Source organism: Lacerta agilis, chromosome 1, assembly GCF_009819535.1.
Source record: "Lacerta agilis isolate rLacAgi1 chromosome 1, rLacAgi1.pri, whole genome shotgun sequence".
In the NCBI taxonomy this organism is placed as follows: Eukaryota; Metazoa; Chordata; class Lepidosauria; order Squamata; family Lacertidae; genus Lacerta; species Lacerta agilis.
Genome location: NC_046312.1, coordinates 96,037,784 through 96,056,138, shown reverse-complemented (window position 1 = coordinate 96,056,138; position 18,355 = coordinate 96,037,784). Strand labels below are relative to the sequence as shown.

Here is an 18,355-nt window from a genome sequence, read left to right as displayed (position 1 = left end):
ATTATTCAGCATTTTTTGTGTGAATTTCTCCTAATTTTCATATGATGTTTTGATTTAGTACTACCTTTGCAAGCAGATTTCCCTGATTTAATTAATGTTTGTATGTTAATTTTCACCAATATCTTATTTTTTTATGAAAACTTTCCCCTTAATACATGCATTTTTTTCGAAACATTGTTTGGTTGAAAAATTGCATTGCGAAATTCTGACAAGTGTGGATTACTAAGGATTGCTGTGTTTCAGTTTGAATATTGTTTTGGAAAGTGCTCATTCAGTTTAAATCTGCTCCAAGCCGAATTCTTCTCCACCACCAGCTGGCAGTAAGCCCCAATGAACTCCATCAGATTCACTTCTGAGTAGACATTTAGAGATGCTCAAAGATATATTCATTCATTCGTTTGTTTGTTTGTTTGTTTTGTTTTGTTTGTTTGTTTTTACAAGGGAAGGAAGGTATACATACGTGCTTTGAATATATCGATGATTTAGATTGTAGTCCTCAACATACTATACTAATAAATTAGCACATTCAACAATGTAGATCTTTCTGAAATAATAGGATTGCACAGTCAATGAAATTGCATCCACTCAATCTGCTGAAGTCTGTCCTTGCATGCAGGGGAAGTCTCTACTCACAGAGGGGTTTGAGACCCATCAGCTACCCTCACCTGGTTCAGCTGGTCAGTCTAAGCCATTTCCCGGGGTGTGGCCTCTGTCACATGCTGACAGCTTCTAGGAGCCACAGGTGAGAGTTGAGTGTAGGGTGGGGACCAAAGGCAGACAAACTACCCCAAAGGAGGACAACATGTCCCCCACCAAAGGTACTACCCCTCCTCTAATATCCCATACATCCTGATGAGAAAGAACAAATGAGAAAATCCTGCCTTCACAAATACCCACAAAGCAGATATGCAATATCACTTATTTTATTTTGCAGTATGAAACTAATAGCGTGTGTGTGTGCAGTCCTGCAAGACTTCATTTTGAATTTATTAGTACAGTGGTGCCCCGCTAGACAAATGCCTCGCTAGACGAAAGGCATTCACTAGCGGAAGGCTGCCCCGCAAGACGAAATTGTCAATGGGGCTGCCTTGCAAGATGAATTTTTTTTTCCGTCGTGAAAACCGCTACTTGCATTGGTGCTTCGCTAGACGAAAAAATCGCTAGACGAAGATACTCACAGAATGAATTATTTTCGTCTAGCGAGGCACCACTGTAGCTGCTAGAATGACCTTTGCCAAAACCTGGAAGGCTTAAGCAGCTTCCCATCAAAATCACAACAGTTACAGAAGGTAGAGGAGCAATGCATTTGGTTAGGGTGATAGCTTATCAAAGGGCTCCTACTAAATTCGCAACATTAAAGCTGCAATCCTACACATGCTTACCTGGAGGTAAGGACCGGTGCAGTTGGCAAGGGCTTACTTCTGAGTATAGGACTACATTGCATAAAAACCTCAATATCCAGCTAAATCATATATAATAAATCAACCACCAGTAAGTGATAAAGACTTTAAACAATCACATCCATGTATCGTTTGATTTTGATAACAGTTTGAATTTAGAAATTAATGTGTAATATGTTTATAGTCAAGGTGTTAAAGTAGAAGGGAAACTGTCTATAGGAATAACTTGAATAATTGTTATAATAGTTCTGCAATAGTCACAATGTTGATTTTTTTTTAAAAAAAAAATCAAACCAAACCAAACAGCTTTTGAGAAAACAAAAATAATTATAGAGAGGTTTTTACATATCCTTACTACAGTATTAACAATCAGAATTGATGTATAGTGTACCCAGGCAAGCACACAAATCATAAAAGGTACAATTATTTCATTGAGAAATATAGGCTATACAGATTTCTGTTGATGGGGAAATTCTTTATCTTTTTATTTAAAGCATACCCCAAGATCTGTGCTGGTTGCACTCCTGTGAAAATATATACAACAGGATTTTTTAAAACAAAACAAAATGACATTTAAATTGTACATGGTTTCTATATGTTCTTTGTTTAAAGCACAACACATATATTCCACTCTTCAATGAATATTTTCAAACCCAGACTGGGGAACAGTAAATCAAAACAATAAAAGATATATAGAAAAATTACCAATACATAAAAATTACAAAATTGTAAAAAGACCCGTTAATAAAAAGAAATTAACAGCTGCCAGTGTGGTGTAGTGGTTAAGAGCGGTAGACTCGTTATCTGGGGAACCAAGTTCGCGTCTCCACTCCTCCACATGCAGCTGCTGGGTGACCTTGGGCTAGTCACACTTCTCTGAAGTCTCTCAGCCCCACTCACCTCACAGAGTGTTTGTTGTGGGGGAGAAAGGGAAAGGAGAATGTTAGCCGCTTTGAGACTCCTTCGGGTAGTGAAAAGCGGGATATCAAATCCAAACTCTTCTTCTTCTTCTTCTGCAAGGCAAACAGAGCTAAACTACCATTAGAATTCCCACTTTAACCAAATTCCTGGGTAAAGACAATAGAACATTCAACACTCTGAACTAAATGGTCTCAGTGACAATCCCATTCCATCTCTCGCCTATGTGAGCCCACTCACTCTTCCTCTGTCTCATACAAAGAGGGATCCACTCTGCGCCAACAGACTCTCACTCTGCAGCTTCTGAACAAAGTAAAACCTTTCGCCTCCACTCTCCAACCCACCCAGACTCTTACCTGCATTCACAGAAAGAACCCCCACTCCCTTTGCATAATAGCAACAGAGCAAAAGAGCAGGAAGGTAGCAATAACCCACAGCTGGTGTTTCTCTCTTGTTCTTGGTTTTGAAAATACTCATGGGCTTCAAGGTCAATAAGGAGGAATGGGCAGGTAGAAGTTCTGCCCCCCATCTCTCTCTCCTTATATGCATTTTATACACATACTTCCCCCAAAATAACATTTTGTGTGCTTTTTTTAATGCATTCTCCCCTGAAATATGCATATTTGTTCACATTTTTTTCAGTAAAAAAATGTGCAATCTTATGCATGTTATTTGAACTGAAACTGCATTACAAAATCCAGCTGATAGCACCCGCATTCCTATTCACATGTAACTCCTGGATTGGTCAATTAGGCTGGCCTGCTTTAAAATGCTACTTCTGTTCCTACTGCAGACTGTTGAAGCTGCAGAACCAGTATGGCTAATGTAGTCTGCACACTGAATGGAATAATATTGCTTGGGGGAATTGTCACATATCCTATGGCTTTTTGCTATTATAAGAAAGATCTGTAGTAATTCTTGAACCGTCGAAACGGCAATCAATAGATGGCTTGTCAAATAGCTTCCGATGAACATCCCCTTGAGGGAATATTTGATCCTGCTCATATCCAAGTCCTCAGAGGAACACCTTTTCTTGACATATTTTCCCCACACATACACACCTATGGGATCACTTAAAGTGCCACATATATGAGATTACCAAATATTATGTTGGATTAAGGGTATTTTCAGAAATCCCTGATCAGCCTTCAGCGGCAGCTATCTAGGATGAGTGTATGGAGTTTTAAAGCAGTAACTGCAGCGTGGAGCAATTTTGTGACAGGGTGACAGATAAGTGGTTGCAGTTGCTGTGTGTGTGTGTGTGTGTGTGTGTGTGTGTGACAAGTAAAGCCCACCCAGCCATTCCTATATAGGCTTCCTCATTCTTTAATGCTCCCTGCCTTTACTCAAAAGTTCCTGTATTTGAACATCAGCTTGGTGACATATGAAAGCTCAGAGTGGGATTCCAAAGGGCATGTGCCTGCAGGTAAAGCTAAAGAGAAGTAATAAAAATAATACAAAAAAATTATGTGCGTGCTCATGTACCATATTCCCACTGCTACATGTTTGTTTCCCTTATAGAGCATCCAGTGGAGATCACAGATCTAATGAATGGGGGTTTCTGTGATGTCCGGACGTCCAACTGTAGCAGAATCCACGTGTTTGGACACAACTTCAGAGATTCTTCTGATCTTCATTGTGAGGTCACCCGGTTGACTGTAAGCAATATGGGAGCACAGATAGGTGAAAGGGGCCCTCTTCGTCAGGAACCTTTACGTATTCTCTGGGTCTATAATTTATTGAGCACAGACAGCACTGTTTGCCACAGTATTCAGTGGCAAAAAAACATCTCATTGGGAGATAGTGGCATGTGCATAGTACATTTCCGAAAATAAACCCACATATGCATGCACAAGCTTACCACTGGGTTTTTCCCAGCTGGTGTATCAGTCAAAAAGCCACAGTGCTATAATGCTATACTGCAGTGTGAAAGGAATATTAGTCATCAGGGCAGAAGTACTACAAATATCATCAATAAAACGCAATAAACCCCATGTCTGAAGCAGCCTGATTCTAAGTCGGCATGGCTCTAATACTGTGAAGCTGGAGAGATAACATGAACATCTCAGCTGGTCACATTTCTTGTTTACTGGCCTACATCTAGTGGTTTGATTCTCTTAGCCTATTTATATGTGTATATTGCCTGTTATTATTGGGACTGGAAGTGATAAGTTTTCTTCCTGGCATGTACATTTTATACAATTGGTGTCACATCACCTCAAGATTGGTCCATAAGTGAATCAAAACCATGCAATCTCTTCCATTTCTCAGTGAGCTTTTATCCCAGTTTTACCCTAGTTCACTGATGCTTGAAATCACAGTATTATTATTTCTCAATTTGGTGCATCTGGAATCTATACGCTTGGCTGTATTTCTAAATGCATTTGAATTTTAAGTATCATAGCTAACTATCTGAGCTTCCGGATACACAGCTGTAGTCTACAGCTGAATGGTGGACTATTAAGATTATTATTCTACATCTTAATCATGTAATATAAGGCTGCATATAAAGGAATGTATGGTAAATAATTATTTGGATGAGAGAGGTTCTCCATCAGAGTGTTTCAAAATTGGATTCATTACAAAAAAAAGTCTTTCCCAGTGAAGCAGAAAGATACAGAACTTTCTGAAATTGTTTGTAGAAAGTAGACTTCTATGTGACAGGATGTATCCTACAATCCTAGAGATCCACATAGAATATTTATTTACAAATAGACTGTGTCGTGAACCATAAGTTTCATGAAGGGCATGTCTAGATTGCATGCATTTGAAATACAGAATCACACGAATACTACCAAATTCAGCATCAGTCAGGAATACTGCTGATAGGATGACACAATCAGTTTGTCCCACAAATTACATTCTTTCAAATGTTGTTACATGAGGTTGCTCCAGCTATGGGAATGTGGAAGCGGCACTTGCCACAGAAGATAGGATTCAGGCATTGAAATAACATTTCCAGTTTTGACATGGGAAAGTTTTTTAATGTTTGATGTTTTATTGTGCTTTTAATATTCTGTTGGGAGCTGCCCAGAGTGGCTGGCGAAACCTAGCCAGATGGGTGGGGTTTAAAAATTATTATTATTATTATTATTATTATTATTATTATTATTATTATTATTATTATTATTATTCTGCCATCAGCCAAGACAACTGAGCTGTGAAGGTCTGATCCATCTATTTCAAAATCCAGTTTCCAATACCATGAGGACCTCTACTTCAGTTATATATATATATATAAAGTAGGGGGGGGGAAACTTGAAAACATAATCCTGAGGCTTCAAATATTACAGTTGTTTCCCCCTCCCCTTAAAATGCATTCCCCCCCCCGAAGACTTGACATTGCATGTTTAGATTTTGAAGCATTTGCTATTAATTTCTGAAGGGCACTGTTTCTAAAGTCACTGACAGAATAGTGCAATCAGCAGGGTGTTTGCAAAGGCAGATCTAGGGGGGCGTGATTGGTTCAGTCACACCAGGCGTGGAGCTTATGGGGTGCCACAACTATGACTCCCAATGGAATGTGAGAGATGGGCAGGCAGATTTTGGCATCACCTGGTGAGACACCAAGGTCCGCCACTGGTGTTTGTTTTATGCATAATTACATTACAACACCAGTAAATCTTAGAGTCAGATTTGACTCCTATTATGATTATTATTTAACAGAGTAAGCATAGGGTTAGTATAGCTTCCTTCCTTCCCTCCAGCTACCTAGAGAGGGGAAGGACTTCAGGTCAGGGGTAAAATATCTGCTTTGTATGCATAAACTCCCAGGTTCAATCTCCAGATAGAGCTGGGAATATGTTTCCTGTCTGAAACTCTGAAGAGCTGCTGTCAGTCTGTGACAACAATACTGAGCTGGCTATGGTTTGACTTTGTATAAGGCAGCTTCCTGTGTAACTACGTAGACTATATGTTAAAGAGAGGTTTCATGTAATGGTGCTTTCGAGAGGAGATATCACAAAATGGACATCCAGGTTGGATGTTCTAAAAGGAAGCCTGAGATATCCACCAAAAGGAAACTCATCCAAGCTCATCATTCAGGATAGTTCATTAATGAAGCCTCTGCAACATGGAGCACATTGGACAGGGAGTGCTTCTGAAAAGGGCAGGTGAAGAGCTTGTCTTGATCAACCTTAATTGTCAGGAAGAGTCATACAGAAGGGGTTGGCCTGCAAAATATGTAGCTGTGTGCATGTTTTCCTTTGTAGACACAACAGCAGCTACAGAGGACAATTTGAAGCAGGGATCAAATTGTGAAAGCAGTGCAAGTAGGAGATTCATCATTGCTCATCAACTGGCAGGGTAATAATAATAATAATAATAATAATAATAATAATAATAATAATAAATTCTACCCCGTCCATCTGGCTGGGTTTCCCCAGCCACTCTGGGCGACTTTCAACAGAACATTAAAAACAGAATAAAACTTCAAACATTAAAAACTTCGCTAAACAGATGTCTTCAGATGTCTTCTAAAAGTCGGATAGTTGTTTATTTCCTTGATGGGAGGGCATTCCACAGGGTGGGTGCCACTACCGAGAAGGCCCTCTGCCTGGTTCCCTGTAAACTTGCAGTGAGGGAACCACCAGAAGGCCCTCGGCGCTGGATCTCAGTGTCCAGGCTGAACGATGGGGGTGGAGACTCTCCTTCAGGTATACTGGACCGAGGCCGTTTAGGGCTTTAAAGGTCAGCACCAACACTTTGGATTGTGCTTGGAAATGTACTGGGAGCCAATGTAGGTCTTTCAAGACCAGTGTTATATGGTCTTGGCAATAAAGTTTGCAAAATTGGCATAATCCCTGAAGCATTATAGTATCTGTTGGACTATACACCCCATCCCATTGTGCTTATACCAATCAGATTTGAACATATGGAATTCCTTTGTTTTCCTTGGGAGTTCTATTGTGTCTGCTGTGTTAATCCACTTAACACAGCAGCACATCTGATCAAAATCTTCCATAAAGAAATTTTTATATATCCATGTAGATCACTTGAAATCTACAGTAAGTACATGTAGACCTGCAATAAGTCACACACATCTTACTGCTCTGTTTCCTGCAGTATCGCAATGGTGAATGGGTATCCAGAGAATATGAAAACACCAGAGCAACATTTCTGAATCTGACAACGGTGGACTGTCAGATCCCACCTCTGAACAATACAGGAGCAGGAGCTGTTCGTTTCATGATGGATGCTGAGCCTTATGCAAGATGGCAAGTGAAAGTAGGAATTTCTTGTGCTACTAGCAAAAAAATTTCAAAAGACATTTCTCAAGCAGTGTGATGATAAAATGGGAGATTACGGATTTCTTCCTGCTAATCACTGTGAATAGGAGTGCACAGGAGAGCAAGAGATCTTTAGTATTGCCTCATAATAAATAAGAAAACAAAGAAATAGCAGAAATTACAGGCATTGTGGGCATTTTAATAAGTAGTCTTAAGGTGCAAATTATAATCACTGTTCCTAGTAATCACCCTGAGCTGATATAGTGGGTGAATCAATTCTTAATCATCTGCATTTCATTTCGAGAGACACAGTTGAAATTCTTGATTAGGTCACAAGTGCAAAATGAGTTCAGCTTCATACTGCTGCCTGTTGGGGGCCTCTCTGGCTCACATCCTCCATGTTGAAATTGTTGTACAGGACAGCCCTGTACAACAAAGAGATGGCAGAGAACGATGCTGAATACTTGGGGATCTTCAGTTAGCTGTAGCTGAGCGCAAGTGGCTTTTCTGTGAGCTGCGTCTGCACAGGTGTGGTAATATTTGTGTGGCCCAGCCACATGGATGTAAGCCCAATTTACCACCCTTTCCCACAGAATTGACTTGTGTGCATGTGGCACACCGAGAATGCACTTCAGCTTGCTGATTCAGTGGTTGGAACCTACCCAGGTCAAGAACACTCCAGACCCTGAGATCTAAGGTAGCTTCTGGTGTCATGGGGGGTGGTCTTCAGTGATGTCATTAAGCACAATGCACTAAGCATTAACCACAGTTACAGAGAGCATGTCATTCAAATAGAAAAACACAAAGTCTAATAAACGAGCAAACGTGCCACCGACCGGAAATTAAGACAGAAAACCTATCTAAAAGGGTTGTTGTGATGCTAGCTGTGAACTGCTATTGTGAACAGCCAGATACCACCGTGGACAATGGTGCCACAAGGGCAGGACTTTCAGGCCCCCAAGTGTAGAAGTGCTGCCTTATTTATTTACTTACTTGTTTCATAAAATTTATGCACTACTCGATTCACCATAAAGCAGTCTAACCAAATGATAAAACAATAAAATCGAGGAAAAAATCACAATCATACTTTAAAACATTGAAATACCAAAACATATTAAAGTTACCTCAACTTTCTAAGCATCTGGGTATGAATGTTTTTAGCAGGCGCCATGCAGTCAAGGTGCCTGCTTGATCTCAATAGGCAAGGAGTTCCAATGTGCTTCTGCTGCCACACAAAACGATTGAGTTCTTACAAACGTGTAACAGGTATTATGTGGCACCTGCAGTAGCGAAAAATTCCACCTTTTGAAGTGGTTTAGTGGGCACATGTGGGGTAAGGTAAAGTAATATGAAGTGAAGTAATGCATATTACACTCTAAAGAGAGCCCCATCACCCCCCCCCCCCCCAAAAAAAATAGACCTATTGAGTCAGAAATTACAAAAGTTCATCACTGGTAGACTTCAACATATTTGTTTCACAATTTTCTAGACAGGCAGCCAAAAAGATACCTAATACTCTACCCTTGCTGCTGTATAGGGGAACTTTGATCTGCCCGTGTTCATCCAATGCACAAAAGAATAGTTTGGATAATTTATGTACAATTTATTTTTATTTATTTATTTTGCAGTAGCTTATTAACTTTTGAGGAGGAGATCAATGTTTATTTTTGTTTTAACCAAAGCACAACAAGCAAATGAATGGGGTTTATTTGAATATCTTATTAGAGGCTGCTAAAGTCCTAATCATTATTAATGTTCATCTGTTTGATCATTAGTGCTGTGCTGAGAAAATGAACATCTTGAGGGCTTTAGTAAAGGAAAGAAATTAAGGTTAAAATTGCATTAAGAGTGATCAGTTTATACAGATGAAGTAGTGCTTTTGCCTGCAAAATGGCAGGATGCTAAACTAATTCTTCTTTCCGCCTCAGAGCTTGATTCGCTTAGGCCTAGAATCCATTTTCAGCACCGGGAGTTTTGTATCTGTCGTATCATCTCCTACACTAACATTATCTGGGACCTTTATTTCTATATATGCTAGCTCATGCGAAGACTGGGTCTGATTGAGTGCAGAGTACATTGACCCACCCCATCAAATAGCTACATCCAGTCCCAAATAGAAGCATGGCTTTCCATTTCAGATTTGAGCTGCAGACCACACACTTTGCAGATTAAACCCTAGCTAGAGACCCTTGAAATAGTTTTCCCGCCTTAATAAGATGGCTTGTCTATGAAGAATGTGGCTAGGGAGCCCCTCTTCTAAATCAAATACTGAGAGAATTGAGTTAAATTATGTTAAGTTATGCTAATTCAGTTTCAAATTCTCTCAGTAGATTTTAAACTTATTTCCCACCTTTGAATTGCAAATGCTAGGCACTGCTATATCCCCACATATCTCGGTACCACCTGTTCACACCTGAGTGGAACAGGTAGTATATTATCAGTTTAAAATAATATATTTTTGTGTGTGGTGTGTCCCATTCTCTGTTCACCAGGAAATATCAGTTGTGTGTGTTTAGCTTTACATGAGTTTTCTTTCTGTTGTTTGTGATTTTTGCCTCTCCTTTTTTCCTCTCACTCTCTTCTGCTCCTCACAATGATGCCTTCCATCTGTTCGATGCCATGGCTGTTGTTACCCACTAGACCTACTAGGGTGTCTAGGAGGTTATGGGGGCATGGCCAGTGGAGACACTGGGGTGTGGTCAAACTGTTATGGGTTTCTCCTCATCTCTTTCTCTCTTTTAAAGATACTGTGAAGAATTGCATTTTTACAAATATTTGGTACCTAACTAACTAAGCTATGTGCCATGATTACAGTTATGAGATACAAAAAAATCCACACACAGTTAGGGTGTTATTCAAGTAAATTTTGCTCAGAGTAGACTCATAATGATAATAATGATGGCAACAAAACATTCAGCAACACTGAGTTGAAAGAGGATCATATGGTGGTGGTGGTCTTTCCTCCACTCCTTTCATCTATGGGGATGTAGGAAGCAGTGGCAACCTCTTCAGTTTTGGTGGTGATGCTGATATCTCTTTCTTTCCTGTCTTCTCGTACCCGGGCTAAGTAGGCAGATTCAGTGCTTCCATCTGCTCTGATGTTTCCTAAGGGGTAGCAACAGTGGCATAACATGGGTTGCCAGCACCCAGGGCAAGGCAAGTATTGTGCCTGCTAACCTGTGGACCATTAGCACTCCCTGAGTCCTTTCCACCAGTCCAGTTTTGATAAAATCAATGAAATACTCTACCATGGGGGGTGCGGGGGTGCTGTGGTTGAAACCACTGAACTTCTTGGACTTTGCTGATTGGAAGGGCAGCAGTTTGAATCCATGCAATGGAGTGAGCTCCTGTTCCTCTGCCCCAGCTTCTGCCAACCTAGCAGTTCGAAACCATACCAGTGCAATTAGATAAATAGGTTCCGCTGCGGTGGGGAGGTAAATGGTGTTTCCATGCATGTTCTGGCTTCCGTCATGGGGTCCTGTTGTACCAGAAGCGATTTAGTCATACTGGCCACATGACCTGGAAATCTGTCTGTGGACAAATGCCGGCTCCCTCAGCCTGAAAAGCGAGATGAGCACCACAACCCATAGTTTCCTTTGACTGGACTTAACCGTCCAGAGGTCCTTCACCTTTACTGTACCTGTATCTTTAATGTGCACATTTGAGACATTTGCCCCACCAGCCATCACACTCACCCCTGCAGCACCTCAGAGACCAGCAGCTTCCCTTTGCAGAGATACTGGGGTGGTGGTGGGATTCTCATTCTCCCTTGGCACTGCTCCCTTACCCTGACTCTCTCTGATGATTGGACTATGACAGATAACTTACTATTCCATGTTGTCACCACCAGCAGCAGCAGCAGCTGGCAAGGGGGCAGTGGCATGGGGTAAAGATCCTCGGCACTGCCCACCAATAGGCTGGAATGAAGGGGCAATAGCTCTGCGACCTGCACAAGAGGCAACTGTGGCACCCGTGAGTGTCAAATATGGTGGAGAGCAGGATGAGAGACTGGTTGGGACTGAGTATATGTTTTAAAGCCCATGCAGGGGTGCTCTAGCAACCAGCCATTGCTCAAATCCACTCCTCAGTCTGCCCACATGAACATTGGGATATTTTCTGTGTGAGGGGGATTGCACACTTTTGAACTTTTGTACCCATGTGGCACTACACCACTGAGTATAAACACTCAGGACAAATGGACCTCTTAATCTGTCTTAAACCAAGTCGGAGCAACCAGTTATCCAGGGCTTCAGGCAAGGGTATCTTCCAACCCTAGAGATTCAACTGAGGACTTCTGCAGGCATATCCTCTGCCACTGAGTTCTGGCCCTTGAATAGCACCTCTTACAAAAATCAGAAAACTGTGAATCCATGTTAAAACCCCATAAACCAGAACTTGCTTTCCAAATTCTTGGACAATAAACATAAAGGATTTTTGGACAATGAACATAAAGGATTTTTCTCTAACATAGAACAGGAGGGCAGATAAATTCTTACACTATCAAGTCCAATTCAATGCTTAGCAACTATATCCAGATGCCACCAACATCACACCAGCCATGTGCATTCAGATATTATGTGAAAAGGAAAACTGGTTATGCTGTGCCAAAATGGAGGGCCCACTTTGTTTGTTTGTTCCACTATTCTGTCACCAGTTAAACTGCATGGCTTCTGTGCCTACAGGAAATACATACGGCAGTGGTGGGGGCAGTATCAGCCCTGATTTTCTGCTCATTTCCCCTTAGATTGAACACTTCAGGCATTACATCTTATGAATGAATAGCTGCACTGAGTATGGAAATCCATCTTAGGGGGAGTCAAGGGCAAAGGCTGCCATACAGAATCATCTTCCTTTGAAGCAGGCTCAGTAAAATTTTGTTGACATCTATGAGATTCCTCTAGAGTAAATGTTTTATGGATTGCAATCAAAATGTCTGAAGCAGGATTTATTGTTCAAAATTGTGTCAACTTGAGTAAGAAATTTACAGGAAGAGGTTAAACAGAGCACGGCAGTTATCAGAAACTCCAGATTTTATCCGAGTGAAAAGATATTTTGGTAATAAATGAATGGCTTTTCAGTTTGCAGCATCAAGTGATTTGTTAGCTTGCAGGAAAGTAACTTGCAAGTGGTTTAATTTATCTTCTTGGCAGACATTTAGTTCAGGGGTGTATTGGGCATGTGCTTTAGAATGTGCAGACAGTATCTGTATGGAACATGGTCACATAAAATTACATGATATATTTTTTGTATATTTTAGATTTCTAATGATGGTTTCCAGTACAGTAATTCAAAAGTCCTGACCTTGTATGACGGAGTCTGCCAGGATTGCGAATTCCATCAAAATGGGCTTTGTAAATTAAAGGTAATTTCAAAGCACTTAGAGGTTTAATACAGAACATCCATCTTTTCCTTAACCCTCCAGTTTCCCTGGATTGTCTGTGTATCTTGACAAGTGTTGGAGAAGCAAATGTGTTTATTGATCAGCTGGGAAACTAAATATATTTTCTTCCATTCACTTGTAAATTATGCCCTTTTTATATCAATCGTCAGGAAGCCAACACATTGTACATAAAAAAACATTTCTTCCAAATTAATATTTTATACTCACAAAGAATTCAGCACATCCATGCTGGAATTGTTCATGTAAGTAAATGAAACTTGGAAACAGCAGAGGTTCTGTAATTATCTCACATAAGGCATCTTTCACACTCAGAAGATTCCTGTTTACAGAGAGCCTTTGCTGGGAGGACATTGCTCTCAGCCTCCACAAGCAACATATCTTTGTAAGACATAGTGTCAAATTCTTACTAGTCCTCTCAGATTTACTGGGGGTATTGCAACTACCAATCCTATTACCTCTGGGCCTGTTATCTTCAAGTATAGATGTGATTGCCACAGTTGAGAAACAACTCTCAACAACTACACAGGCTCAAAACTGCTCTGTAGTGACTTTTTAACATGAGGACAAGGTCTACTGTAGTTTGATTTCAGACCCAACTCTGGTAGGTACTCCCAGCAGCATTTTATTTAATTTACACCCTGCTAGTTCACTATTGACCCTTTACACCCTGATGCAACCTAGTCAGCAAACTAGCTACATGGTTCTATGCCATAAATTCATTAATTTGTAACTTTCCCACCTGTTGGCTCTGTCCCATTTGCATTATGTGAAGCAATGTATTTTTACGGGTTATGCAAAGCTTTGTGGTTTAATTTTCATTATAGTTGTTGCTATTTACATTATTTATTATGTTATTTACTTATTATTTAGAAATGCGCATCCCAGGATCAAATAAAAAGATGTTATGAAGCAGATTAAAGAAACAAAAAAATACTTTAAAAAGCAAAATAATGACTTATTCAGGAGTCTTTATTGAAAAAGAAGCATATAATATCATTCTAACTAATATGCTGTATTGGCAACTGGAGTTGGGGCTTGGAGTTGGGTTCCATCTGTACGCTGTTGACATTCAATTCCTATTTCTTCTTGCTATCTGAATCATGTGTGGCTGTGCAGATTCTGCACTGGTGCTCAGCCACTGTAATGGACTGGAAGAAGGCTAGTCGAGGTTGAATTAGATCAATGTGCTATGACTCGGCAGCTCTTGAGCTTGGGAGATAAGCATATGGCCAGTTCTCTATGGGGCTGCGCTCCCCTTGTATTCCAGAGGTACTTGCTGATTCTTCTCTGTCATTTGAGATCCAAGTGACACAGAGGGCTTTTTCTTAGCTCCCAGCTGGTTGGCCAGTTATGGCTGTTCCTATACAGGGATGGCCTGTAATTCATGCTCTGATAAGCTCCCAACTGGATAAGTGTAGTGCACAGGGCGACTCTTGCAGACCACTTGGAAATTGCAACTAATCCAAATGTAGTAGTTTAGCTTTTGAGTGGAGCAACTAGCTGGAGCCATGTTATACAGTTCAACATCTGCATTGACAGCAGCAGAACATCATACTTAAGAATGGTAAAGAATCGACAGATTAGATTCTAGACCACGGTTCATTCATACGAGCCTGTCTTTTAGCTCAGCAGAGGCGAATAACATGCAGCATAGGTACCTGAAGCATGTAGTTCAAAATTTACAACCATTATCCCCTCATTAAGTGGGAACAGGGGGTCAATCTTTGTAAGTTTTGAAGTTACAAGTTTCAGGCACCCATGCACTAAATCACCAGCTCCCACACTATCTGGCTATTGGCCATGCTGACTAGGGATGATGGGAGCACAACAACATCTGACGGGTACCACATTGGCTAATCTTGAAGATTCTCAGCCTAGCTCCACACACCTAGTGTGAGTGCAGCTGGTGAATGTAACCAAGTGGAATACAGCTCCAACATGCCACTTTAGCTGTTATTTTGCAAGCCGCTGTTTATCCCATCACTCAGTCTTTGTTTATTTTCTAGAGGGCACCAATTTGGGTGGGTGATGGAGCTTGCAATCTAGTAGAGAATGCCTCAGCTCAGGGATGGTTTTATGCCACTGCAGCTATCTGTTTGGAGGCCCTTTGAAATAAAAAAGGGGGGAAAGGTATGTAGAGAAGGCTGGGATTTTCTATGATTTGCCCACATGCCTAGATACATGCTAAACTCTATATGGTAGTGGGATGGCATTGTGGCATGGTGGTGTTCACCTGACCTAAATACAGCTTAGTTGCTGTTTCTTATGGGGAAGGGTGAGGCAAGTGGGGAGGCCAGCACAGTGGAACTTCACCAGCAGGAGCGCCAGATTGTACCACAGCCAACTTTTCCACTGCCTCTCCCTTCTTTTTCCCAGTAAGCAACATCAGTCAGTGAGTGCTGCCATCCCACCAAGCCATCTGCTGCTGGCTCTGTGTAAGGACTCAATTATTGCACAATGTGTATTGTGTAACATCAGCAAGCCCATATAAAGGGAGGATTAGAATGTACCTGGGAGAGAGAACTGCTTTGTTTTTGGATTGTTGTTCAATATGACCTTTTCAGGTCTATCTCTTTTAGTATGCCTTGTCCCCGGAGAATCAGCATGGCTCTAGGCATGGGGAAAGTCATGGTGCTTAAGTTAAGGCAGGCAAGAAGGCCTGCTAGTCCTGAGGCCGTAACACACACAAATGGAATGACTGAAGCACATTGTTTGCATCCCATTATACCCAAGTATTTGTGCTATTGAATGGGGATATGTGGCATTTTTCTCCTTTACAAATGGCTTCCGAACAGAATTGGCAATTTTAATTGCATGTGAATGAAAGATTTTAGGATCTCTGAGCAAACAGTTTCCACTTTTCTGTACTGGGTCATAAAACACTTTCCTCATAACTGTAGTCATAGAGTTCTGTCATACAGAATTTTAGCTATTATACCCTTAGTGGAGCCAGTGTTCAGCAGGACCAGATAATTAATCACTCTGATAACAGGTTTCTGGGATTAATGATCTTGTACCAATGTTAGTGATTTTCATATGAATTTTTTGTTACAGCGGCATTTTCCAGGAGCCTGAGATAAGCCATTCACAACTACAAAAATCTCACAATGAAGCTGGCAAAGCCTGTGTCATTACAGCAATTTTTAAGAATACACTTGTATTCTTCCCAAGGCAACAGAGTGCTAGCATTTAAATTGCTGTCATTTCATTATTCCTACAGTAAAATATTTCAAGCAATTACTTGCTGCTAATTTATCTTTCTTCCCCTTCCTTGCAGGAAAACGCTTGCAATATAGATGGATTATGTTATGCAAAAGGTGATTCGAGCCTTACGAGTCCTTGTCTTCTCTGTGAACCCGATATTCCAAATTCACCTGGTCTATTAATGAAAGTAAGCCTAAAATGCATAAAACGTTTCTATGGTATTCAGGTTTTGTTGCGAAAACACATCCAGTGTTTTGGAGAGGGCCTGTATATTGTGTACATTCTGACATTTCTCTAGGCCAGCATTTATTAAGCTGGTGTCATCTTGATGTTCTGGATGAAAATTCACATCTGTGCTGTCTAGGCTGTGGCTATTTGTTCAGAATATCTGGATGACCCCAGATTGGCCAAGTTTCTGTAGAAGGTAATCTACAGTGGTACCTTGGTTCTCAAATGGCTTGGCTCCCAAACAAATCAGCTCCCGAATGCCGCAAATCCGGAAGTGAGTGTTTCAGTTTGCGAAGGTTTTTTGGAAGCCGAACATCCGATGTGGCTTCTGATTGAGTGCAGGAAGCTCCTGCAGCCAATAGGAAGCTGTACCTTGGTTTTCAAATGGTTCTGGGAGTTGAACAGACTCCTAGAATGGATTAAGTTCAACAATCAAGGCACCACTGTACTTTCTTTGGAGAAGGCAGATTCTCATTAATAGGAATATGTACATTTCTGACCCTAATGATTATGCAGAGGTTCCGGGTGTGTGCTCAGATATTTCTGAGCAACATCATGGGGAATGTTTTTCTAGGACCAAGGTGAAACTGTCAAGCTCCTTTGTTATTTTTGCTGTTCAGTATTGTTTATGTAATCTTTTTATATTTATACTGGCTTTTTTGGTATGTTAGATTTGCCATTGTGGTGTTGTTTTATTATATTATGAAATTGCTTTGTACTGCTTGATTTTGAAACACATTCCTGTTTTCTTTGTTGCAAGCTGCTTTGGGAATGGGTCTCTGTGTGAAAGCAGCATGCAAATAAAAATTATGAATGAATAAATTTTCAATCCTTTGAAGACAAAATAGTCTAATCTGGAAAGATGAACTACAGTGATCAGGTGACTTATTTTCCATCAGCAAGGAAAACCAGTAAATGGTACTTTGGGCCATATAGCTACCACATGACAGTAATGCTGGGTCCAACAGTATTCCTGAACCAACAGTGGCATAGCTGTCAATCTTCCTTTTTCTTGCATTGGGAAACAGCCATAGCTGTCAATCTTCCCTTTTTTGCAGTGGGAAACGGCGCTGGAATAAGGGAATTTCCCGCAAAAAAAGGGAAAGTCGACACCTATGCAGTGATCCTTACAGTGGGGTGACTTCACCCAAAACAGAATGCCAAGTCAGCCCGACTACTGAGTTCCCTGCAATCATTAACTCTGTCTTATCCAGACAGAGTTTATTCACTGTCCTCAAGTCCATCACTGATTATACATCCATTGAAGGATAGCATTACACATTGTTTCCTGTATTTAAGAGTTAGGTCAAGGCATTCCTTAATCCATTTTATGATACTTAATCTATATTTAAGAGCATGGTTATATTACTTTGATGTTTGTATTGAGAGTATTTTATTGTATCTAGGTTCTTATTGACTGTGAGAGAGATGAGTTTTTCACTTGGAATGCACAGTATAAAGTTTAAATGTAAAATAAATAAAGCTTTCCTGAATGCATTGCCAAGTTTCTCAAACTTGCTGGTAACTGTTTTTGACTAAAATGTTCTAGAGGGATTTTATCGTCTTCGTCAACTGCAGTGTAACATTAACCGTAGCCACCACAATCAACCTCAGATGCTAAGTGTATGCCACTAAATGATAAAATAAGTTGTGTGCCCCTGCTGCCCAGAAAGAGGGAGAATGTGGCAGAGAGACATCACACCATACATTAGAAGTGCCATTATTATGAAAATATTGTAATCTGCTCTTCATTTAAAAAAAACCAAGCAGTTTACAACAGCCTACATCAAATACAATAAAAACCTCATCAACTACCTGTTACTGAAATATATTTTCTTGATGCCTGCATAAGCTTAGCAGCATCAATAAAGTTTTCAGCAGGTGTTCAAAAGGTGAAAAAAGGCACCTGCTGAATCTTTCTTGGAAGAGCTTTCCCCTGGACTGGACCAAGAACACTTGGTTTCAGGCCATTGTCG

General features: G+C 40.6%; 1 protein-coding gene across 1 annotated transcript in view; it reads left to right on the top strand.

Moving 5' to 3' along the window:
* Window positions 1-18,355, top strand: part of LOC117046728 (von Willebrand factor D and EGF domain-containing protein-like) — a 165,346-nt gene that overhangs the window by 53,724 nt on the left and 93,267 nt on the right. Inside the window, 5 exon segments of the mRNA XM_033149089.1 lie at window positions 3,840-3,976; window positions 7,383-7,544; window positions 12,804-12,908; window positions 16,225-16,306; window positions 16,309-16,338. Coding sequence (XP_033004980.1) covers window positions 3,840-3,976; window positions 7,383-7,544; window positions 12,804-12,908; window positions 16,225-16,306; window positions 16,309-16,338 — 516 coding nt within the window.